Genomic DNA, 27,513 nt, shown 5'->3' on the forward strand with positions numbered 1-27,513 from the left:
ATATATATATATATATATATATTATAGTATTTCACTTATTTAAATGAAAAACGAAGATATAATGGTATATATATATTGTATGGTATATTTATATATATTGTATTGGTATACCAATACAATTTGTATCAATGGCAATAGCCGAATTTAATTTTTTTCAATAAACATTTAATCATAAAATTATATATATTACATATATATATATATATATATATACCATACATAATATATACATAAAATTATATATAATTCCCTTTCCAAAAACTCTAGGCCAATTTTGGGCCTTGGCTAGTAGATACATACTTATACTAGAGGTACCGTTCTCACCGGTCGTACTCTCAAGACACGGAAATGAAAATTCGGGCTTCACTCTTACACTACCGATCCACCGGTTAATATTCAAGAGTGGACCAAACCGACCAATAAAATCTGTTATTCCAGTTTTAATTTTAACCAATCAGGATAGAGCTACATCATCAGCTGCTTGGACACCAGCTCGCTTCTCCATTCTACATCACATCCATCAATCCATTCCATTCATTGCATTCCATTATTTGACTCGGTGTCGTCGTTGTGTCAGTGTTGTGATTGTATCAGAAGTGAATACGCCGAGAACTCATTTCATTGTTTGTAAGTAAATTAAGTTATACGCCCTGTTGTAATATAATATAATATTGTTTTACTTTCAAATTACCATTTTAATTAGTGCTCATATTAGTTTTAAAACTGTGTGTTTAACGTTACAAATCTAGTTTTCCACACTGTATAGCCTAAAGTTAATGATTTGCAATTAAAAAAACAGAATATATAAATTATAAGAAAACCATTAGTAGTTATTTAATCCAATTACAGAATGACATCGAAGATTTTAAGGTATAGGCCTAGACTTATGATCTAGTAAACTTGAAATCTAGCCTTAGCCTATTTTGTTAAAGTGTAAACTGGCTGGGCCTAGTTAAAAAATTACATTATCCACTCCATAATATTTGCTGTTTTTTTTTTTCAAAAAGAAACCCCTTGGTAATTATCATATTAACCGCCGGGGCGGAAAAATACGAGTTTTGCGTTCTTAACTTATTGGAATCGTCCTATATAAAAAAAAGTATAAGGTTTGATGGGGTGGAAATGAGAAATAACGAAGTTCTAGAAAATAAAAAATTAAATAACTTTCCAGTAATATCTCCATGTTCTACATCCACGTCTAGCGTCACGTGACCTTTTGTGGCCAATGATTGAACCTCGTGATGACGTCATCGGTTGCGCCGCCATCTTTGCAAACGTAAATGAGAAATTACAGAAATGAGCAGAATTTTGATCAAAATTAATAATGTTTTTCTTAATTTCGAGAAAAAAATTAATTACGAGTGCCTCCGGCCATCAGCGCGGGCTTCGCGGTGCTGCCCCGCGCTGATGTCAATAAAAGAAAAACATCCCTCGAGATAGTACCTATCAGTAAAATATAAAATTCTAGACGGGCTGATCAAAAATATAAATTGAAATGTAATGCAAAGGCAATTATGTAAAGTTTAAAAACTAAATAAATCATTAAAAACTCAAATATATAGATGGATATTAACAGAGAACACTTACCATTAGTGTGTTGGCGGATATAGCTAAACAGCAGCAACAAAAAAGTGGTCTATCACAACGAAACGACACAGTCTCCCGGTTTAAAAACACCACTCGACCGCACGACGAACAAATACACTCATTTTTAAAAATGCCCTGTTCTATTAAAAAAGAGATAATTTCGTTTCGGTTAAAACGTAAGCTCTTTACGTGCCCTACGAAACACTCCGACACACACAATTCACTAGGGTTGGTTGAACTAGTGGATGGTTGATTCATCATTGTAAACTCACTCACTCAATCCGACCTACTGAACACGATATCTTGTGTAGAACTGACCTATGCCCCGGACAACTCAGATAACAGGTATGCTATCAGGCTGCTATCAGTCCCGGCCGCAGATAATATTCAAGTAAACAGATTATCCAGACACAGCACACAAACTGAACATTAAAACATTAGAAACTTTACCACTTATCAATATACCCCTAAAATCATGTTATTTGTCATTTGCACCCCATAGTACTATATATATTTTTTGTTCAGGAGGGTGAGCAGAATACGTTGGTAACGTCAAATTCGTGATTTGCCGCCCCGGCGTTTAATCTTACTGGTACCAACCCCTTAAAATTACCTTTAAATACTAATGTAAACAATTCAATTTTGGGAAGACTGATATTGTTTGTCTTGTAAAAGGATTTAATAGTTAAATAGTAATGCCTCTGGCTATCAGCACGTACTGTGGTAGGTGGTGATGCTCTGCGCTGATGGCGACGAATGAAAAACATCCCTCAAGATAGTATTATCAGTACTCCATAGTATAAAATTTGAAAAGGCTGATCTCTAATATTTACTAAAAATATTACAAACTTGCTTGGGTAGGGTATGAAAAGTGGACCCGGTTTTTTATATCGAAATTGGCAAACGATATGACAATCATAACCATCGATGTAATCAATCGGGTGCAAATGACAAATAATATGGTTTTAGGGTGTATATTCATAAATAGTTAAGTTTTATTGTTCTGTTTGTGGGGTAGGGTCCAATAAGCGGACCCGGTTTTTTATATCGAAGAATATAATCATCGATACCTAATATTCGCATATCGAATCATAGACTATCAATCGATATAAAAGTAATAACAATCATATGTTTAAATTAAAATGTGAATTTAATTATAACAAATAATAAATGAACATAACCAAAATCAGGGAAACTCATAACTTTAACTAAATGAAACAGAACGAAAACGTTTTTACTAAAGTTGTGTCCACCATTACCTTCTTTTTTTGCATCTGAAGACGACCATGTTAGCTCCTCTGACAGTTACATTTGTTACCTTTCCACAAATATCACATAATGGATTCTTAGGTACTAACCCAACATCCTGAAGCCATAAAAAAACATATTTTATCGTCTTTTAAAGCAATTTCGTGAAGCTTCCTAAGATTGACGGCCATTTTAATACACAATGTTACGTGAAATTTAAAATATTACCTTGTATTATTTGAAAGTGTTTACAGCTGTTCATATAGATTATTTAAGTTGTTAAAAATAATTCATCAGTATCGATTGATTATATCGATGGTTATGATTAAGTAATATCGTTTGCCAATTTCGATATAAAAAAACCGGGTCCGCTTATTGGACCGTACCCTGTTTGTGTTTTGTGTCCGGATATCTGTTTACTTCAATGTTAAGTATCTGCGGCTGGGACCGATAGCGTATCCGGGGCTGTAGTTAGTGCTTCACAAGATATTGTGTACTGTAGTTCGGATCGAATGAGTTCGTGCGTGTCAATCATGGATCAACCATCAACTAGTTTGACGAATTTTGTGTGTCAGAGTGTTTTGTCAGGTATGTTAGGAGTATTCGTTTTGAACAAAACGAGATTATTTCCTTTTTAATAGAACATGGAATTTTGAATAATGAGTGTATTTTCGTTGCATTACATTTCAATTTATATTTCTGATCAGCCCCTCTAGAATTTGATATTTTACTGATAGGTACTATCTTGAGGAATGTTTTTCTTTTGTTGACATCAGCAAGGGCTGTGGCAGCACCTTTGGCCGGAGGCACTCGTCTCAAACCGATAACAACTAATTAATTTGTAGCTCGAAATTAAAGAAAATATTGTTTATATGGGTCAAAATTCTGCTCATTTTAGTATTATTTTTCATTTACGTTTCCAAAGATGGCACCACATCCGATGACTTCATCTCAAGGTTAATTCATGGGTCATGAAAGGTCACGTGATGCCCGAGTGGATATACAACATGGAAATATTGCTCCGCGTGTGAACAGCTGTTCTATTCTTTATGTTCTACAACTTCGTTATTTCTCATTTCCACCCCGTCAAACCTTATATTGTTTTGTTCTGTAGAACGATTCCAATAAGTTAATAAGCGAAACTCGTATTATGCCACTCCGGCCGTTACTTTTACAATTACCACCATATTATTCTACATAACAGGGCAATGGCCGCTATTGGCTACTGTAGAAGTACAAGTACACAAAGAATTTAATTCACTTTAAGAGGTAAAAGAAAACAACACTGCGTATTTTCTGTCTATTCTGATTCAATAATAAGTAATGTACATTAAAGTTCCCTCATGACACTACCTTTTACATTGAATATGCAGTAAAACATCACTTGTTAGCTCCACAATGAAAATAACAAAGAACAAACTTCACTATGGAGGTAGAAGCTGTGACCAAAATGGCTGCAAAATAAGAAGCGGCCACCAACACAATCAAATCATAGTTTGAATCATTGATATCATTCATATTCATGACCGTTTAAAAATACTGAATTTAAAATATTGGACCAAATTATGTAATAGGTAGTTCAAGTAACAATATAGTTTTCCTGGTTATAGATCTTAAAAATAAATATGAAATTGATTATTGATTTCATTATACATTAAATTTGTAATATACATTTCAATTATAATGCACTAGTAATAAATATAGCCTATGAGAATATTAACAAAATAGACATTACAAAATATAAGGCAAGCATTTGCAACAACTACAAAACCATAACAACTGATAAATATTGATAAATTTTCAATAAATGACAACAAGGGCATAGTTTTGCAATAACTTTGAAAACAATAACGATGATAAAAACAAATGAAGATGCATTAACAATTAATAGTGGAAAATTATTATCAGAGTATGCGCTGTGTGCATGTGGATGTGCACATGTGAATGTATTTAATGAAGGAGGGTCAGCATGAAAGGGCAAATTTGCACAAGGAAGAGGTCCATGTACTCAAAGATAAAGTTTGCCTATTCCTGCATCCTTAGCAGAGGACTGTTCCTGGCACAGTTTGTCAAGATGATTAAACCTTGATAAAAATATGTATTGTAATTTTTTACCATAGCATAGTTTTTGTAAACTAGGCTATATTTTTAGTTTATACGTATAATTTACTTGAAATCTACATCTCAACAAAATAACTTCATTCTTTGGTAAACATGATTTTATTGTATTTTAAAATTAAATGTATTTTTGTGTGATCTTTGAGCAACCCTGTTGAAGGTTAGCATGGTCAGTGTCATCTCAACTATCCTATATAATTGAGAGTTAACTGTATTTTGTGCAAAGAGTTTGTCACATACCATTCATGATTGCCAAATATATATATATATATATATATATATATATATATATATAATGTTATTAAGAACTGCATCGCTAATTTCGAAAAACAGTGGACATCTAAGTAAGTGTAGGATTGGCAATATCATCTAGCGTGGAGTTATTCAATTTAAATTGATTTTTTTTATTTCAAGAAGATCTGCTAGGCCTAGTTCTTTTCACCATTTAAGTTTTACAATTATTTCATTTTGAAGTTAAATTTATTGTGTGTTTTAATTAATGGTCAAAGTAATTGCTTTAGGATTTTTCAGTATTTTTATTACATTAAGATAAATAATATTGCAACGGCTTGTTTCAGCAAAATGAATGCCTGAAGAAGAAGACGGATTGCATGTCAGTAATAACATAGAAACAGCCCACAAACATGGCTCCTGTGCCCCTTGAAGGCCATCAGACTCCTGTTGGCAACAATGTCCCACAGGAGGGGGCCAGGGGAGGCTCCATATCTCTTGGGGTCCTCATCGACTTCATCGTGCAAAGAACCTACCATGAGCTCACAGTGTTGGCGGAACTGTAAGTTTTCTTAACTCACTTGATTCTGTTTTTTATTATGTAATACTTAATGATAATATATGGCAGCCAAAAATGAACAAAATACATTACACAATATTATTCAGTATTTTATTAAAATAACAAAACACTTGTCATAATATTCAATATAATGAATTAAATATAAAACAATAAATACTCTGGTAAAAAACTGAATGAATTGATGGTGATTTCCATATTTCCAACTCTATTTTTCAATTCGGCAGAATGATTCAAACATACATTATTATTATATAACATTCACAATATTCTGCCTCTTTGATAAAGGCATTTTTCATTTATTCAATTACAACACGATTTACATGGCAATACTAGGTATGCAATCTCTAAACAGAATTTGCTATTGCATAGTATTTGCCACACAATATTCATAACGGTTTCAAGGTACTGTATATTTTTACTTAAGAGGACGCAGAGTAGCAGTACCATATGTCCAATGTTAATTTCAGTTGTCCTGACCTTAAGTATTTTTAATCAGATTAGTACGATTTTTATATCATTTTACTCACTAAAGCATTGTCTAGGGTATCCAGACTTTTCCAAAGAACAAAATTGAAAATTTGTTAAATACAATTTTGTAATTGGTTTTTAATTGATTTTATTCACAATTACTTAATTTTAAAATAAATAAAGTTTTGGTTACTGGATTCACTTTTTAGGTACATAAGCTTCAAAATATGTTTTATTTTGTCAAATTATCTTGCCTAGGTACTTCATGAGAACTGTTTAAAACTTTAATTGATTGTCTCTGATCGGTGCCTGAGAGCCTAGATTAAAACTTCTTGGGAAATTCACCAGATTATTTTTGGTGTTAAATTCAATAATTGTCTTAATATTATTTTGTTTAAAATACATTGCATGAACTGTTTTTCACAATATATACGGATAATAACAATAAATATGTTGTGAGGAAAATATTCAATTACATTGTAATAATAAAATAGTTAAACAAGTTACCAAGTGAAGAGCTTGACAACATTGTCACTGAGTTATGAACGATATGTTGAAATGTGGTACTCCTCACTCAGTTCCTGTATACCCGAGAGAAGACGGAAGATATGCGCACACGCTGGGGTTGACAACTGAGGAGCAGTGGCTTTTGGAGTTCTCACACCACGCCACTCTGTCACCTTGCTTGAATGACTCATTCTGAACTCTATAAGATGGCTTAGCATAGGTGTCATTACTATTATTGATATCATCAGCAATCGATTGCAATTTTTTCAAACTATACAATTTGGTTTACATTACCTTATATTATGCAAACACATTTACACTCAATATACAGGGTGATCCATGAAGAAAAGCAGAAACTGTTTCTTGATCTATACATGATCTACAAGTTAAATATTAGTAAATAAGCTGAGACATAATTATTCAATAAAATTATTAAATTATTATTTATAACTTGTGGTTGGTAGGTAAATATTAATGGATAAAGTCAATATGTTTGATATTTTATAAAGCTAGATTTCTTTATTTAAATGTGAAACTAAATTAAAAGATAATACTTTACTTTCTTAGATTATGCATTCACCTCAATATTGTTTCCTATTTAACTTGTTCTTGCAAATTAATTATATCAATTAAGACAAAAAATTATGATACAATGCAATGTTTTTCAGATTACCACGTAAAACTGACATCGAAAGAAAGATTGAAATCTACACATTTTCTGCTCGTACAAGGCAATTGTTTGTCAGACTGCTGGCTCTTGTCAAATGGGCCAACAGTGCCTCGAAAGTGGACAAGTCTGCTGTAAGTACTTATAATTTATCCAGAACATTCCTACTTTTACTAAATATATTTGAATAATAGATTTGTTTATATGAAGGTTTTGTATACTATCTAAGTAACTCTATGATGTAGGCCTAACTATTTATAGTTTCTATGTAAGTTGTTACATTTTTCAAATTTTGGGTGAAGTGAATAAAACTACCCCACACTACACTAGTGGTTAACATCTAGTGTTGACTTTCTCAGAACCAAGTGAATAAACAAGTGCTAGAGCTAAAATAAATTTTTATTTGTTTAATTTTTTTATTAGATACTTGATATTTTCCAAATATCATGATGTTAAAGGAAAATTACAAGGCATACACAATGTTACGTCAAAACATTATTGAAAGACACAGATATGAAGAAATTAATTTTAAATGGGTGGTGGAATTGAACCGTCAAATTGCATTTTAGTTGCTCTTTTTTTATCACTTGCAGTTGCAGTTTTAATACTGAGTCTAGTTAGTGTTTTTGTCTATGTTCAATGTTACAGATTTGAGTAATATCCTAAAATGTACTCACTTAAAAGTATGTCATTGGTTGTACAATTTTATTAAATTGCTGATTGTTGTGTTTTAACAGTTACTAAGCCAGTATCAAACCACCAGCTATAGTTTTTGTTTACTGAATTTCAAAACAGGTTAACACTAGAAGTAATGTATTATGTACTAAATTTTTATACTTTCAGAACAAGTATTTAATTTACTTTGTGTTTATGTATTTTAGTGACTAATTTTATTTTTACTGTAAAGAATTATTCTGTAATATAAAATAGCAATGTAAAAAATTCAAAAAGGTTAGTTTTAGTCTGGCACACCATTGTAAGAGTATGCCAATTCTATCATGTTTAAATTTGTTAATAGATAAAAATCTTACAGAAAATGGTAACTTATTATACAGCAGATATTGCTAATGGCTTTTGAGAGCTTAGCTTGACATTTGGTGTAACCAAATTATGCTTTTGACAAGTGTTACAATCATGTAAAGTAAAGTGAGAAGTAAAAATATTCACGTTTTCTTTGGCAAACGCAAGGTTTCTTGATAAATATAAATATTAGTCAGGGTCATAATTTTAAGTTTAGAGAAACTGTCTCTACTTGACCCACGAAAGGGTAAGGTATCACTAATTCTTATTGCTTTCTTTTGCCAGAGAAAAGCTTTCTTAGCAGAGCTGCAAAATAAGTTAATAACACATTTGTATTCACACAAGTTTAAAGCTTTCTTAAATGAAAGCCCTCTATTAACCATTTTTTTACCTGCTCACCCCAAAAAAGCCTAGTATCAAGGTGTATGCCAAGAAAAATTAGAAGTTTTAAGAGGGAATCGTCTAATAGACCTAAGTCACTTACCCTATAAAAATCAGACTCTTTGCAAAGTAACGTTGTGTCGTCTGCATACAGGACAGACATAGTTGATATACTAAAACTAAAATCTTTAACTAAAACTAGAAGCAAAAGTCCAACAACAGAGCCTGAAGGGTCTCTAGCAACTACATTTGAGTAATCAGATAATAAAAAACATTTATATTGACTTCTTGCATTCCGTCACTAACGTTACTTTTAAATTAATTTCAATTTACTTATTTAATTTCAATTTATTTAAAAGTAAAAATCAAGTTACTCACAACCTATGGTGTGGTTCACAACTTTAAAACCTTTACTAAGGTCAAGTAGGCTAGATCCACAATTAACTTATTTTCAAAACATTTAAAATGACATAAACTATACATTCAACAGCCATAGTAGTGGATAACTGAGATCTAAATCCAAACCGATAATCATAAAGTAAGTCTTCAAACAAAATATACATACAATTGTTTAAGTAAACATGACTCAGTAAGAACGTAACTTGCTAAGAATTGTTACATTTGCTATAGGACGATAGTTTACAGCATCCTCTTTACAACCCTACGTAAAAATAGAAGTGATCTTTAAGATAGTATGGGAACTAACCTTCTTAAAAAATAAAGTTAATAAGATAAGTAAGTGGAATTAACACTACATCAATAATACTTTTCATTAGAAAGTTAGACAAACCATAAATGTCCTCGCTACAAGAGGAGCTCATGTCATTTACAACTGATTTCACTATAGAAGTATTAATAGTTCTCCAACTAAAATCATTTATAATAACATCTTCAGGTTGGGGAAAATTACTTAATATATCTTTATAGTTAGTACTTTTTACTGAACTAGTTTGACAGTTATCATTCATATTTACTGGTATATTTACAAATTGATTGTTAAGCACATCTGGAGAGATTGGTACGGCTTGTCCAATACCAGTGCACCTGGTTTCATTATTTTGTATGACCTGCCAAGGCATAATAATTATAACAGTCTGTGATTTGTTGAAAGCCTACTTGACAATTGGACATATTATAGACTATAGTTCCAGTTATGTTGAAAAGAAATTATGGCCTAAATAAAATTCATTTATACTTATGCATTATACCGACCACACTTTTAGTGGCCTATGTTTTGGGTTAAAATAATGAAAACTTTCCCAACTACTGTCCCACTTGTGTATTAACCTATTATAACTAACCATTATTATAACTTGTCATATCCTTATTTTAGTCCTATCCCACCCAGGGCAAATATATTGGTCTTCAGAAAAAGAAATCTGAAAATATAACCTTACTACCTGACTGTCACACATCTATTAACCTATTCCTATACAAGGACCAACTACCCTACCCGAACATCAAATAACCTATCCGAGAGCCAACCATCCTATCCAATGGATAACCTGTATCCATATTTATCAGTCGAAAATAACAATGAGCCTGTTAAGATTAAACTAATTACTTAAATTCGCATTACACCATTTGCAGCATATAATGGCCTTTCTGGACAAGCAGTCAATGTTGTTTGTGGATACGGCTGACATGTTGGCACGCATGTCTCGTGATACCCTGGTACAGGCTAGGCTACCTAACTTCCACATCCCAGCAGCTGTAGAGGTGCTCACCACTGGCACTTACTCTCGCCTCCCATCCTGCATCAGGGTGAGTACATCTTCTGCCAATAAACACTCGTTAAATGTTGCAGAATACCCAGTTTGAAAGTTCTATTGTAGGGATTGTACTCAATTATTTATATATAAACTAATGTTGTTTGTATCAGTTACAGTACAATGCCTAATATTGTTATAATACTTTTCAGATATAGCTTAGTACTAAAATTAACTATACTTATGTTTTGGAATTTGTATTAAATGACTAGCTTAAATTGAGTAGGCTACACATGGCTCATTTGTTGTGATTTCATTTCAAAGATACATTAATAACAGCTGTTTGTAGTAAGGTTTTACTCACTTTTGTGCTCCCTTCATTTACATTCTGTAATTACAAAAGTCTTCATGTATTCAGTCCAACTGTGTATTATAATATGCTTTCAAGGAATTCTTATTTCATGTATACCTATTTCGTAACTAACAAATAGTTTGGATTATATATTTTTGCTTAATATTTTTATAGGAATCTAATTTAATAATTTTTGGAAGCTGTATTAACCCTTTGAGTGCTGGAGCGTCGCTATTAGCGATCCTGCATCATATGCAAGAAATGCCAGAATCGCTATTTGCAACTTCTGCAGTAACGCTTATATTTCATATAGTATTTATCTAAATTGGCTCAATGACTATACATACGCATTCCAAAGGCTTCAACGTAACTTTTGATGAAGGTTTTGTTGCATTCTGGTTAGATTCTGATTTTTACAGCGGTTGTAAAGAGCTACCGCGCGTCAGTCAAGTTTAGAATCGACAGCTACACGGACGAGCCGTCACATGTTTTGTTTGTGCTGGTGTTTATTTCACAAATTATTATAAATATTGAAAGTTTTTAAGTGTAAATGGGTTTGTAGTGTTAGTATATTCATATTATTTCGTTTGTGTATGTTGTTCTAGTCTGTGTATAAGTAGAACAATGACTTGACCGTGAGTTACGGTGATCGTAAGCAACTAGGACGTTACTAAATACATTTGTATAGTTTTTGTGTTTGTTCAGTGATATTTTATAAACATTGAGTCATAAAAACATTGCTGACAATGAAGACCTAGTATTGCAGGCTTTAGATTTAAGCATTAGCAGTGTAGACAATACACAGAGTGTTAGGTTAGGTTAGAAAATTTCTAGTTTTGTAGCGGTTCACATTTTCATATTTATTTTCCAAACTTTATAAGTATAAAAAAGTTTTTATATGTCTTTTTGTAAAGAATTAAATGGAGTATAAGATAGAATAACTGAAAGTGAAAAAATAAAATATTTCAATAACACTAAGTTGTGTCAAAATAAAAAACATAATGTTTTTGCACATACAGGTTTTGTTTGTTTTTTATTGTTTTAAAACGTAAAATAAGTAATCAATGTATTATATATATAAAAAAAATATATTTATCTACAAAAAAAAAAATAAAAAAAACCCAGGACAGTATACCAATAAATAGTTTTTTTATGAATTTTTAACCAGCCTCTTGCAAAATCAAGCATTTTGGCTCGGCATTTTATGTATACCATGTAGCAAAACGCTGCGGCACTCAAAGGGTTAAGCCATACCAAGCTTTTTGTAAGTTTAAAATCTATTATGCTATCAAGTCTACAGACCTTATGACTTCTGATTGGATCGAGTAACAGATGTTTATTAACAAGTAATGGTATGAATATTTTATTATTACAAGTATGCACACTATAAAATTAGTAAAATGTTTTTAGTAAGCTAGCAATATTAGTAAATTTTGTTAGTGTATTATTATTGAGTTACTCATAAAATGTAAAACTTGTGTAATTTGTTTTTTCAGCATATGACATTTCTTAAAGCAGTTTAAATACCGCAAATCAAAAAAATTATGTTATTTGGTTTAAATACTTATAAATTAATTTTTTTGCTGATCTCACTGATTTTTATGACTCCAGGAAAGGATAGTGCCTCCAGATCCAATAACCCCAAGTGAACGTAGAGCCACACTACATCGTCTAAACCAAGTGATCCAACATCGGTTGGTCACAGGCAACCTCCTGCCTCAGATGAGGAACCTCAAGGTAACCGATCTGACCGTATAGTAAGTAAAATGGTGTTATTGAACTTAAGTTGGGGGAAGGGGGGGTAATAAAAAGTTTTCAACTATTATTTAAAAATCTACTCATTTTTGCATTATAACACTAAAAATTGAGATCAACCCATCATTCTTAACTGATATTTTAAGCACTTAATCAGCAATTAAAACAGTTGAAATTACAGTGTTTTACTTAAACTTGAACAATATATTTTCTTTATTAAAATTAATGATTTTTGCCTTAATTCTTTTATAATACACCACATATGATAATATTATATGCCAGGTGCTTGTGTGTGTGGATTTCTTATTAAAATATGACTATATGATTTGTCATAAGTAATGTGTTTAAGTCGTACTAATTATATGTATGCTTTAAAGTATAGTTTCCATTTGTAGCTTTAACTTACAACAAACTTGTTTATGAAAAATGTGTACAATATTTTGTGCTATGAAGTCATTGCCACTTATGTTTGGTAGTTCAAAAATGTAATGAAATTGTGTGGTAACTTCAATTCAATAGTTATTTAAGAACTCCTTGGTCACTGCCAAATTTTCATTTAGGTAGAAATGTTGGTGTTAGGCTACTTTTTATTCAACCATTAGTTTCATTTACAAACAAACCAATTCTTCTGATATTTGCTTTATTTTAATATTTTATCAAGGTTATAAATAAATAGTAATGCAACTTGAAAAAGTTTGCAAGGAATTGATCAATTATTTTATTCTTTCCACCCAAATACATTAATAATTTAATTACTGGTTATTGTCCTTCATAGGGTTTGTCCATAGTAGTGACACTAGGTTCAGTAAAAGGACTTTTCTCCTGATATCAACACAATTACCACACAGCATATGCTCTTTGGAAGTTATTACCATAATCTCTTATAGAGACTCTGACAGTTCATTTGATGATGATAGCATCTTTGAAATGATAACCTTTCAGGGAAGCTGTATGATGGCTGTGGCAAGGTTGCAACCCTAATATGGATCAGGTAGGCGGTGGTAGGTTGTAGTGGAGTTATCAGGAATTGTCAGTCTCTAGTCATATCAATTTGACTCACTGAACCACCAAAAACCCTGATCCACTGTTTTCTTTGTAAATCACCTTAACCATGATAAAGTGGAGGCGGTTTTATACAAGTAAAAACAAAATTTAATGGAGTAATGACACTCCAGCAAACCCCTTAATTTTTGTGTTAGTTTAATGTTTTTCAGCCTTGATAAAACTCAAAAACTGTTTTTATGCAACATGTGATCTTTATTATATCAAAACTCAGATGTGACTACCTGTCCAGTGCACCATTGCTTAGCTTAAGACTCCCCACCACAAATCCTTCCACTTTTAAACTCATTTTTGAAAATCTCAGTATTGCATGGCAGCCAGTCTCATTGCATTATGGACAAAACCCTGTGTATCATAAATCATGTGACAAATTTAATTTTAATATCACAAAAATAACTTAATATATCAAGAACTAAAATCCTACATGAGTTATACAGGGTGCGGCAAAATAACCTCCCTATTTTTAAATGCTAATAAAAACCACAGTTTTTTCCAAAAAACAAATTTATTCATTTTAACTTATTCTATGACATGGGAAGTTTTTTCTACTTTCTTTTAAAAAGAATATCAGATAAGTGGTGGCCGTGGTTATCAATACATTGTTACAAGCGAATTCTGAAACTGTTGTGGACTCTCTCGAGCATGGCTTGAAGTATGCGCAGAACTTCCTCCCGTATAGCTTGCTTCAGATCTTGCAGGTTTCTGGGTCAATGTTTGAACAGCTCGGCCTTTAAGTAACCCCACAGAAAAAAGTCACATGGAGTTAAATCGGGTGATCGCGCTGGCCACACAATGTCCCCCTTCCGAGAAATCAACTGGCCAGGAAACATTTGCCTCAAAATGTTCATTGCTATTCGGGCAGTATGTGCTGTGGCACCGTCCTGCTGGAACCACACATTCTCAAAAGCCCTCTGTTGTAGGGCAGGTTCAAAAAATTCTGCTAGCATGTTGGCATACCTGTTTGAGTTCACAGTAAGAACATTGCCATCCTCTTCAAAAAAATGGGGGCCAATGATTCCACATCGTGATAACGCGCACCAAACAGTCACACGTTCACTATGAAGAGGCCTCTCATGGATTTCCTTCGGGTTGTTTTCACTCCAATAGCGAAAATTCTGTTTATTCACACTTCCAGACAGATGGAAATGCGCTTCGTCACTGAAAAAAACAACAGCGTCTGGTGGGAAACTTTCCAAGATTATTTGACACGCTTCCATACGACTCTGCCAATCACGTTGAGACAGCTCTTGGACAACAACCATATTGTAAGGATGGAAATGAAGATCCACGTGTAGAATTCGACGAACACTACGGTCGGACATTCTAAGGGCGGCTGCATGTTTGCGAGCTGATCGTTGAGGAGACTGCAAAACTGATTGCCTAACCGCATTAATGTTTTCTGGTGTACGAGCACTACGAGGTCTTCCACCTCATTTTTTCACAACAGAACCAGTTTCTCTGAAGTTTTTCACCCACAGCACAATAGACTTGTGGTCCGGTACTGAATCACGAGGAGGAATTTGAAACCGCGTTCGGAATTCACGTTGAGCCATGATAACTGATTCATTGTTACGAATGAACGCTTCGACCGCAAAAGCTCTCTGTGCACTCGTCCACACCATGATGGCGACTGACGACTGGTGCCTACGGGCGGAGCATCACTTAAACTTCCCCCTCTCCTGCGTCGATTGCGTCTATCCCCACCATTCTGAGTGCCTCCCTCTACTCACAATAAAGCAATGAAAATAGGGAGGTTATTTTGCCGCACCCTGTATTAATTTTAGTAGATCACTTGGCTACATTAATGTTTCAGATCGAAGCTGGCAGAGTGACGTTTCATGTAGAGCACGAGTTTGAAGTTTCACTCACTCTTATGGGGGAAGGACCAAACATTCCCTGGCGGCTCTTGGATATTGACATTCTAGTGGAGGACAAAGAGACTGGAGGTTGGTCTCTCTTTGGTTCTTTAACCTGTTGACGAGTGCGCACGGCATTTGCCGTGCCCTTATGACGGTCCATACTGAGTGACTCATTGACCAGTGACAGACTGTTAGGGAGTAAAACAAAAAAAACTTTTAAATGTTAATAAACTTGTTTATTATAGTTTAAATGTATATAAAAATACATTGTAGATTTTTAAAAGCAATATCCTCGTTTTAAAACTTTGCTAATATGTGATACTGCTCAAAACAAGGATATATACAAAGGGCGACCACATGTTGAACATTCATAGCTGGTTTCTTTTCTTCTTTGTCCAGTTCGAGAAGTGTGTTTGCATGCACACATAGCACTGCCTGAGTAGTTTTCGCTTCTTTGGATTATTCTGGGGGAGTGGCCTTATAAAATGGCGACCTTGGAGGCGTAGCGGGTCTTGTGTCCCGCCTCCGTAAAATAGTTTTTTAAATTATCACCAGGTGCCACCACGATACAGGACTAGCAACGCTGTACAGAGACACTATTAGGAACAACTGAAAAGGTCCAAAAATCTCCGCTAGACGTCACAGTAAGTCAGTGAGAACGAATTGACAGTCATTAGTCTGCAACGGAAAATGCCGTGCCTCCTCATACGGGACCAAACGGCAAATGCCGTGTGCACTCATTTGGGTATGTTTTGCTGCACTCGTCAACAGGTTAATCGTATTCTTCTCCAAAGATAAAAAATATGATTTGTTCTTTGTTTTTCTTTCAAAATCCAAACATCAATTAAACCTTCTCTAAAAGATTAAATTTTAATCCTTTCTAAAGATTCAAAAGACAGATATTTCATCTTTTGCAACTCCAAATACATAAAATAATTGAACTCAAAGTCTTGAAAATGCTGATCTCACTGATATAACTTTTTTTATCAATATAATGAATATTATCATTTGGACTTTGTCTTTTAGTATGTTAGAACACTTGTTAACATTTTCCTTAACTCTACAAATGGAAGGTTGTATGTTCAAAATAAATTAACATTTATAAAGATATGTTCTTAACATAGCTCAGTTAAGCAGAAATAAACTATTCCTATATTAACCTTAAGTTGAGAGCCACATGTATGTTTATGTCTCACTGTACCTAAAGCTTTACTGTCTGCATCCAGATGGCAAAGCGTTGGTCCATCCTCTGCAAGTGCAGTATGTCCACCAAGTGGTACAAGCCAGATTAGTGGACAATCCCAACCCTCTCACAGAGGTCTACAACTGTCTGCATTTCTTCTGTCAGTCCCTACAGCTGGAGGTAGGTATTTCATTACATCTTGTATTTGATTAGGTTATGTATGTCCTATTCATTTATTAAGAAAAAACAACTTTTACAATAATTTCAATTAAATAGTTGTATCCAAGTTGGGAAATTAATTGTTAAACGTAGCATGTGCAAATTCCTAGCAGTGTCTTGGTAATTCAATCTATATCTTATATATATATAAAAATCTTGAGTCACGATGTATGTTGCCAATAAACTCCAAAACGACTGAACCAATTTCAATCAAATTTCACATGTATCCGTAATTTAGTCTAACTTAGAAGATAGGATAGTTATTATCTGAATTATTCGCTTATGTCGTGAATATAAACGAATAAAATGAAGAAAAGTTTTCAAAGCGCCTGCACATTATAACCTGCAATTACGAGATAGATACGTATATTAAACAGTGAAACACTATTTGAAGGCGCTAAGTTATGATGTATAATTGTCTAAACTAAATTTTTGGTTGAACTTAAAGGTTGAGTGGTAGACCACTTTGTAATAAAATACATTATGCATGTACAATACATTTTTGACATATTTTCTTGATCGTGACATCAAGGTAAAATCTACATTGGGGTTGGAAATATAATTTACTTCAACCAGAAATGCTCATACGCGGGCAAAACTTACGAAAAGCGTGCGAAGCCGCGGGAAACAGCTAGTATATATATATATATATATATATTGTCGGCACAAAAGTATATAACAATGTCATTAGTTAAAGGATGACGTTGAACAACAATCTACACTGGCTTATAATTATTTAGTACAAATACATTTTAAAAATTCACCAACCCTTTAAATACATGTTTTCTTTACTTTATTCAAGAGTCGAGTTTATTTTCATTTTGCAAGACATTTTCAAAACAGTGCCTATTTTGTTTAATAGGACAAAATTACAATTTAGTGGTCCAGGTATAAAATTTACTTAAAATTTCTAAAATCCAGTGAGGACAAAGGACCAAAACCAGGTTAAAAGTTAGCCTATAAATCAAAGTACTCACTTACACTATACAAGCATTTTTCAGTTAACCATAACTTAATAGTGGTTTTAAACTTGTTTAGGGACATGCCTTTGACTTCACTAGGTAATTCATTTAATAACTTAATGCCCTGATATACAAAGCTGTTTTGAGTGCTAGAGTAAACACATCTTTTTGTAACAGTATTTAGCCTATTCCTTGTTTCATAGCCACGAATATCAGCTATATGTTGAAAAGCATGGAGGTTTTTTTGACTGTACATTAGTGCAGAAAAAAACATGCAGAGATGGGAGGGAAAGAATGCCTAATTTGATAAAATATGGTTTACAGTGAGCTAAATTTGGCAAATTTCAAATAAGCTTAATGATTTTTTTAACAAACAACTTGTCACAATAGCCAGAGTTTCCCCAAAGGGCGATTCCATATTTTAGCTGACCATTTACAAAGGCATAATACATACTAAGCAAGATATCCTGAGGATATCAATTTAATGCAACATTTTAGCAGGAACTATCTTAGTTGTATATTAAGTACAAGTTCAACATCTGTTGTTCAAAGATGGCTAAACATATCAATGTTTTGGCACATTTTGAACAGGCAGGAAAAAGTAGAGGATAATAATATGCTTTTAGAAGTCAACTACCTTTGTATAGCTACAGAATATTATACAAAATGTGAAGGATCAGTTAAAAGTCATTTACTTATTTTTAGGCTGTTGTAGAATTACTCAAAACTAATGCTCTAGCACTAAAAGAGTTACTAATTCTTTTGTATAAACTTTTTCAGGTGTTGTACTCTCAGACTCAGCGTCTGTGTCGGGACAGACTGGATGGACACATTCATGTTGATGAGTACTCCCCTGGAAAATGCTTGTCTATATCATATTGGCGGTAAGTAGTGTATCAAACTTAAGGTGATATTCGATATAGGTATTTTGTAATAGATATAGCTGATGGCAACAATTCAGGAATACTTCATTTAGAAAGTAAGTTACGTCAGTCAATTTCTCTGTTATATTAATGACAGTTGTGTTTAAACTTGCTTACCAATCAACCTGTGTTTAATTTGATACCTATGTTGTGTTGTTATAATTATTTAATATTTAAGTATTTATTGTCTTCAAGTAATACCCAATATGCTTTAACATCTCTCAGCATGATGTAAATTAATGTTATTATTAATTTTACTATCATTTTAAGTAGTCCCAAATTAATTTCACATCATTCAATTTATCACTTGGTTATTAGAAACAAAAGCCTAACTTTGAATAGATAGCCAGTACCAAGTAGTTATTGTTCTCTTTTCACCTCAACATAAATATCAACCTATGGTAAAAGTAGTCATTACTTAGTAAGATCCACTACATATTATCTTCCCAACTAGTCAATAGGCAATATCTTGGTAACATAAAAATTGGAATCACCATTTAATGGGAACTTTTTAAATATCAAGCATTATTTGAGTTTTAATTGCTATCTAAATTGAATCACCATGAATATTGAATCTATCATCATTGACTGTATAGTGATATAATTATTCCACAAGCAATGATATTTTTACATGATAATAATTTAAAATGTCAGTCCCATCTGCTACTCATTGTTTATTGATTTGGTTCCATGCCACAATATTTTGTCTTTTGGTCCCTCCAAGACTATTTTTAATATTGACACAATCAGCTAAGACTCGTGAGTTGATTTTTTATGATCTGCCAGCAATAACCAGCTGAAGATATCATCATCTGAATAAATTGTTGTGTAATTCTTGTGTTTAATATTTGGAACTTAAAATAATTTGAAACCTACTTTTTTATCATCAATTGTGTTTTAATTATTATTTAATTTATATTTATTTGCTAAACAACCAATAATGTGAATAATTTTTGTGCATGTGTTATAATTAAATTTATTTTACTTTCTAGTATTTCTCTTACTTTCTTACTTAAGGAAATAAATTATAGTTCTCAACTTTCTTGAATATTATACAATGACAAAGTATATGCTTAATAATTTAACAAATCTATTTATGCAATATTTACATATTGAAGACGACACAGGAGCTTTTAATTTGGCCAAGTAATTTTACCAGAGGGGTATTTGAACTAATACAAACAATACACATGCCAGGTGGTAAAATTTACTTTGGCTGTTGAAATTTAGAAACAATTATTTTAGGATTTAGTTTTATACTTAACAAATAACTTTTTATGTTGTACAACAGTTTGAGGAGAATTAAATGTGATGTTGCAGAGAATTAACTTCAAAGGATCCCAGATCTGAGTTGGGATACCGGCTTACAGTGCTGGTAGACACACACGATCCAGCTAGACCTCTGTCCGTCGTCCATGTGCCTACCCTCGGGAACAAAGTTGGTCTTGGCACTGAGGTATTGTGTTGCATTGTCATTCATAAGTATTAACTGAACATATTTCAGTATCAGGTTTAATTGTTTACCTGTGCAGCGACATCCAAGTGAAAATGAAAAACAGAGATGGAAATGGTTAAATAAGCGGTAACAGTGAATTGTCTCCTTGGTATCCAAAGAATTTAATACAGTACCTTTGTTTATATTTGATGTCAGAATACATTAGGGCTTTGGAAACTTTGAACCTGAAGGACTGGGAATTTAAAAAAGTATTTTAGATCTTCATCTTCACATCTTCACCCAGTAAAAGATGAGTCACATGTACTGTAGTAACTCTTCAGTATGGAGTGTACAAAAATGAATGTCTTATTGCGGTGTATATTGTTTTATTTTCCTGTCCAGGGTATCAGAAATGAATTTTAAATGGCTTAGTAAAATTGCTATGAATATTAATAGTTTATTTTACTACCCTAAAATATGTCTATTTGACTAATGACTTATATTTTAACTATTTCACATTCTATTTGAAAGCATGCTCAATTTAATACCAAATTTTACTATCCTCTTATGCGGATTTTTTTATAAATAAAAGATATTTATTGTGTGCTTGATATTTTTTTTAATTAATCTTCAATTTAATGATATTTAGTAAACTAAGGATCACATTTTTACAAACACATTGCAATTGGCCAGGAAGAATGTATTTGAAAGATAAAAGTATAAAATATTAATCTAAATAAGTCTGAGAAAATCTTTTCTGCATTCACTTACCTGTGTAATACACAAATAGCTGTAGATATTCTCTTAAGACAACTTTGTATTTTCAGGAGAACGAAATAGCAGACCGAGCTATAAGGTCCGACCTGTTGTCCATGGAGAGGCTGCTGGTACACACCATCTATGTTAGGACCAAGAGTAGGCTGTCTGACCTTAAAACTGAGCTGCAGACCATGCTCAAGGATGTTGACTGTGAGTTATTAGTCACATTATTTTGTTCAAATTCTTGAATTCTAATACACGTTTAGATTTTCAGTATTGTTGTATTTGATTCCTTTGGAGTTAAGGGTCATTTTCAAATTGAGAGCAAATATTCCCAGGCTAATAACATTTTAGTAAATGAACAAATAAAAATTATAATAGGTTAAGGATTAACAAAAGTATGCTAAGTAGTTAGATAGACCCATTTAAAAATAAAATGATAATTAGTTATTGTCCAATAAATGTTATAACTCTCATTTTGTCCCCTCGCTGACTGTCCCCAACAGTTGCCATGAGAATGTCTCTACAAATTTACAATATAAATCTCTATTCTTCAATTGTAATACAAGGAGTGTCATCTTCCAATTATAATCTCTTTGACCATAACCTGTGAATAAATCAATATTATTTCTAAATAAAGGATATTTTGCGTTTTTTTCATGTCCCCAGAACTATCTCTAAGACAACAACCTTTTTTCCAAATGCCACAAAAACACGAATTCAATTCCAGCGTTCCCTGTCTTGTGTGTTATGAGTTGTGGATATTCCGCGTTACAGGTTAATATTGTTCTTGTTCGACAAATTCATAAAATCTTCTTTTAAACCCCAATCCAGGTAATTATTTATTTGCGTATATTAATTAGATGTCTACTCGCCGACGGTAATGTAACAACGTATTTCTTGAACAATTGCGTTCATATTATCGGTGTTGTGAGCCGTTACGGAATCGGACATAACCTCAAAATCTTACCGGGTCTAACTAAGTGCGTTGTTGAATTAGCGGAAATCCTCGACAGAATGTACCTGCCGACGTCGGCGTTGAGACATTTTCCATCGGCAACAATTGATGTTTTTAATAAGTTTTCTTCTTATGTTAATAACCCTTACAGCCTCATGCGACTATCATAGCAGCCAGCAGAGACAGTTTCCTCCTCCCCAGCAATACTCATGGTATCTAGAGGATTATTTTATAATACCTCACTAACTCTGTTAACCCTTACAGCCCCATATGTCTTTCCCAGCAATCAGCAGTAGCAGTTTCCTGCTTCCCAGCTATATAGTTTTTGTAAGTGCTATTTTGATTACTATTTTTCTTTCTTTATAGTTTCATTAAAAATGGGAAATAAGAAAAAGAAAAGCTCTGCAGAAGACGCAAAAAAATATAGACGAGAAAGGGAACTAGCCAATGCAAGAAATCGCAGATACAAAGCGAATTTGTCTGAAGAAAAGTTAGAAAAAAACGGCAAAGAGATAGAGAACGGTACCGTCGCTTAAAACAGGAAAAAAATAAAGTTGGTTAGTGAAATAACAGAAAAAGAGAAGAAACAGAACAGAAAAGTTTGGAGAAAACGAAAGGCTGCGCTTAGAAAGAAGAATAAAGATGAAGAGTTATTAAGAAACACTCCACCCAACAGTGACACTGAAGACTTAGCATTTACCGAGAGAGATTCTCGGTAAAAACAAGTTGGAAGAAAAATGATTCGGAAAGACAGAGCCAAGGCATATAGAGAACTAAAAACAAAAAGAAGAGAACAAAAAACTAAAAGCCAAACTAGACAAGTACAAAAAACGGCTTCAGAGAGAGCGATTGAAAAACACTAATTTAACATCGCCTTCACCTAGAAAAAAGGTGAGAAATCTGGTTGGCCATGAAAAGGTATCACCGCATGTAAAAAAAATACTTTTTGCCGGATATGTCCTTGAAAAGCAGTTGAAATCGTCAGTGAAAAATACGCCGCCTAAAACTAAAGAGTAAAATAACGACCAGAGTTATCGGATCGAAAATATTAAGGAAATGCAGAGTCCAGAAAGTTACATATTGTTATACTTTTATGATAATGCAAAAAAGGAGTTAAACACGATTCAAGGAACAGCTGTTAGTATACTTTTAATAAAACCCAACACATTGTCAGTGATTGTAGACGATTATCATCTTTTTGCTGATCGCAATAGTCCCTCACCGAAACACGTCGATGGCCGCTGTCTCCTCGCTGATGGCCGATGTCCCCTCGCAGACGATTACTTTTTTGCACATTGAAACGTAAATAATGGAAACAAAGAGTTGTGTTTGTAATTTCAATTAAACAAAACATTTAATAAACAACGTCAAGTAATTTTTAATTATTACTTATATTTTATTTTGGTGTTTTTTTTTTTTTTAAATCGTTCTGATTATTTTATTTTTCTCATTTGAGCATACATTTTTCTAATAAAATACCTTCAATTCTTGCAAATTATGAAAATTTCTTATATATTCATCTTACTGATGACAGTAACTAATAAGATAATATAAATTTTGTGGTTTCACTTTTTATTTAAACCTTAAAATAAATGTTTTAATACTGTCGGCGAGTTGACATAATTTCAGGTGTCTTCAACTTCAAATATAAAAAATATATATAAACTGTAAAAATTAAGCTCTGCTACTTCAGTAACTGTTACTATGATAACTAAGGACCACTGCTGTTGTGTTTTGAAATAGTTTTAATTTTTTTTTTTTTTTTTTTTTTGGTTACTACATCATATTTGCTCTCAATTTGAAAATGACCCTTAAGGAATAGGTAGGAAGTAATATTACACCTTGTAGTGCAATGTTAATATTTGTTATTTGGTTTTCTTAAAGTAGGGATAAAATAGAGATGAATAAAGTATGGTGGCAGGAGTGTTATGTGTCTGTTTTATCTATGGAGGGGAGGAAGTATAGCCTATTCTACTTCAGAGGAGAAATGTAGGCAATAATCCTCAAGTCATGTAAATTGTAGTATACTCCTATAGTATTATTTTATAACTGTAGTCGCAGACTCCCACTGAATCATTCTCAAATCCAAATTTCTTTAACAACAGGGTGGGGATGTGCTGATCCTCGATATTCATATCGTTAAATACACATATGTAAGTTTTGTTAATGCATTAAGTGGGCAAGGTAAAGTGTGCATTATACTACAAGTACTAAAGCACCATATTGATTCCATTTCAAGGTGATCATCGGATTCAGCAGGACATGATTTTGTAAACTTCAACGTTTATTCTGTGGCTGTTAGTTGGGTGTACAAGATTGTGATTAGCATGTTCAATGTATTTTTGAAATAATTATGACTGTGGTAACCCTCTTTTTCTGACACTTCAGCACATATTCTAATGCTACTAGTCAGAATGACTAATGAGTTATGGTGAAGTTTTACTAAAACAATTGTCAAAATATTAAAAGATGCTGTTTAACCCTTTTAACCCCAGCCATTTTTCCATGGACTTGCCAGAAAGCCCATGGCGATAAGGGACCGTAGTGCAGAATTGAGGGAAAATTCATCTAGTTTTCTTATTTTTAAAGATAATTTTTAGGTTTTTGTTTTAAATTGTTCACAAATAAGTGTACTCTTAGATGTAATAGTTAAAAAGTACTTTTACAGAATGATTTGTTTTTTTTTAGCGTATTTATACATAATTTTTTTTTTTATTTTTTATAGTTTGGACATACATAAACGGTAGAAAAAAAAAATTGTAGCCCCTGAAAAATGAAGCAATTTTGTTGTACACATATTTCTTACTACACACACAAAATTTTAAGAACTTTCCTTGATAAATGCAGGAGATATATCCAATTAATTGTATTGCTGCATAAGCACTTCTTCATATATTTCCACATACACGTCAGTAGAAGTATACAGATATGTTTACTTGTTTTTGCACTTTTGAAATAATAACAATTATAAAATAACACAAACTAATTGTAATGGTTTGTAAGACTAAAACTTGTTTAATTTTTCAAAAAAGTAAAAGGAATAATATTTACAATATATACATTTTATGATACTTTGGGAATGGGGTCAGATTCCGTTATATGCCCCCAACGCTTAAACCTTTTTCAATGAACTTAGAACGTTATAAAACGATGTAGTTGAGTAACAGAACTAACATTCCATTAATCAACAAGCATTTCCAGGTATTGTGATCGGTATTTTTGTCGCTGTTATCTTATCTTTCTCGAGAATCCCGATTACGGCAGGCCGCGCGCGGCGGGACTCTGCAATCACTTATCTACTAGACCGCTCGACTTTGACCTCTGTCTGAGGATGGGGAGGGGTTTGCGTTAAGACAATTCCTGTTTTATATTGACGAAATATTGTTCTACACTAATCTAGTAATCAGTAGAAGCAAAATGTCAAATAACGATTCATGTATGGGTGTGGTTGGTATAATGCCAAAGTACCAGTGTTTATCAAAGTGTTTTCACTCACTGGTAACTTTTCTCTACGACGTTTACTCATGTTTTTTTACTAATAATACAATAAATCACACGAAAAAACAACCGCTTTCAATCACGCAAACTAATTGAGGTTATAAGTCAGTATACAACAACAATGCAACTGAAGTCGTCTGACAACTGACATCGACAAATAAACTACGCTCAATGACGACGAAATACGATGCCAATTGGAAGGTTTATTGTTTTTTGCATGTAGCCCGTTTCTTCACCGACTACTATACCGAAACTGATGGCATTTGGACATATTATTAGCCAGCTACATTAAATTCTCGAGACGTCCGGTATATCGGACGTTGGGCATTTTAGCTAGACCACCTCTGTCCGATATAACGGACGCCGGGGCTAAAAGGGTTAATAAAACAGAGTCCTCACATAATTAGTTTGAGTCAAGCATTGTAAGTATTTCACCAATCTGTTAAACTTGAATTACTCAATTACCTGAAAGTAGTACTTCAGACGTTCGACATCGTTATACACCTGTGGTCCACCTTAGCTAGTTCAAGTATGATGTGTTGTTTGTGCTTTTGTCTCCTATGCAGTGACCGCTTGGGTTCATTCCAGTTAGATATCACTTAAGTATACTTTTGAGTGGTAGTCCATTACCGCACTTTTTAGTTTATAAGTTTTTTATGTGTGAGGGTTTTTGACACCTGAAGAAGAGGGTAGGTTTCAATCCTCGGAACTTAGTGTTGTATTTTTTGTGACATATCATGATATAAAATATCCTAAATCCTTCTATCCTTTCAAATCATCCATCATCAATAACACACTGTAAACAAAGTACCTGAAAATATTCATGTATGCCAAAGGTCAGCTGCAAGGTTCACCAGCCATCCTTAGTGTGGCCATACTGCAGCCATGCCTGCGGGCAGAGAGTCTCTTGGTGACTGTAGACACGCACACAGGCATGCTGCAGTGTCACGTACCACAGTATGATCCTCCCATCATGACAGAGCTGCAGTCTGCCCTCAATACAGACCACACTAGGCTACCCACACTCATCTCAGAATTGAGGTAATTACTAGAGAAATAGATCATCTTAAACGACTGTGGAATTACACATGGTTAAGATAATATTGTGCATATCTCACAAAAGTCCCAAGTTACAACATGACCAGTTTCCTTTAGATTTGTTATTTTTAGACTTAAATTGCTATTGTCACTGTGATTCCAAAAATTTAAAGTGGCCATATACTTTTTTTCTTAAAGTTTTCTATGCATTAATGGTTTTCGTTCAACATTGTTTGAATGCTGAGAATACTTTACTGTTGTAATATCTAGTTATGTTAAATCTAGGTATTGGATGACCCAAAGACGCTGTGAGATGACCTTGCAGCATTTGCCCGCCACTCCTCATGAGAAGCTGCCTCTACTGTTCCTGGCTGACCATCCTCTCAGCAGAATCTCCAGGCACAAGATGTTTGTCAAACTCCATAAACATCCCAATGTTATTCTTGTATGTTTACTTCTTAATTATATACACATTTAATCCTACATTTTTGGCATAGTAAAAGTTCATAATTATGGTCACTCTTTACTTAAGTAAGTACTTTTTAATAGCTAAAAATATATGCCTTTCCCAAATAATGTGTATTGTATATTTTTTATGTCAGGAATTGTAGATTATAGTCTTAATGTGGGAAATAGTAAATAATAATCGCAAACTTATGTTTTCATGTGATAATTACATTTTTTTTGTAGTTACACACTACATTTCTAACTTAAAGCCCTTCACCTTTACCTTGTTTGTAGATTGGAGTAAGGCCTTTGATGTAGTTGCTCACAATTTACTTGTTGAACAAATTTGTGGTATGCTGGTCCAAATTTAGTTATTGAATTACTTGTTCTAAATTTAATCTAGTTTGTTTATGCACTTCTTTAAAAGAAAGGGATCACCCAAATCTTTATAAATTCTTTAATTGCATTAATTTTTTTGTACTTTCCAATATTTTTGCTTTTGTATTATTGTAGGCCCTCATTGGTCTAGCTTTTAAAAATGAACTGA

At 33.1% G+C, this 27,513-nt stretch overlaps 1 protein-coding gene across 1 annotated transcript in view; it reads left to right on the plus strand.

Moving 5' to 3' along the window:
• Positions 1 to 469: 469 nt before the first annotated feature.
• Positions 470 to 27,513, plus strand: part of LOC124362388 (mediator of RNA polymerase II transcription subunit 14-like) — a 57,161-nt gene continuing 30,117 nt past the window's right edge. Inside the window, exons 1-12 of the mRNA XM_046816829.1 lie at positions 470 to 627; positions 5,532 to 5,746; positions 7,408 to 7,540; positions 10,398 to 10,571; positions 12,480 to 12,605; positions 15,499 to 15,631; positions 16,771 to 16,907; positions 18,689 to 18,792; positions 20,152 to 20,287; positions 21,094 to 21,235; positions 26,318 to 26,522; positions 26,805 to 26,964. Coding sequence (XP_046672785.1) covers positions 5,598 to 5,746; positions 7,408 to 7,540; positions 10,398 to 10,571; positions 12,480 to 12,605; positions 15,499 to 15,631; positions 16,771 to 16,907; positions 18,689 to 18,792; positions 20,152 to 20,287; positions 21,094 to 21,235; positions 26,318 to 26,522; positions 26,805 to 26,964 — 1,599 coding nt within the window. The 5' untranslated portion in view covers positions 470 to 627; positions 5,532 to 5,597. The remainder of the gene's footprint in view (positions 628 to 5,531; positions 5,747 to 7,407; positions 7,541 to 10,397; positions 10,572 to 12,479; positions 12,606 to 15,498; positions 15,632 to 16,770; positions 16,908 to 18,688; positions 18,793 to 20,151; positions 20,288 to 21,093; positions 21,236 to 26,317; positions 26,523 to 26,804; positions 26,965 to 27,513) is intronic.

Source organism: Homalodisca vitripennis, chromosome 5, assembly GCF_021130785.1.
Source record: "Homalodisca vitripennis isolate AUS2020 chromosome 5, UT_GWSS_2.1, whole genome shotgun sequence".
Classification (NCBI taxonomy): domain Eukaryota; kingdom Metazoa; phylum Arthropoda; class Insecta; order Hemiptera; family Cicadellidae; genus Homalodisca; species Homalodisca vitripennis.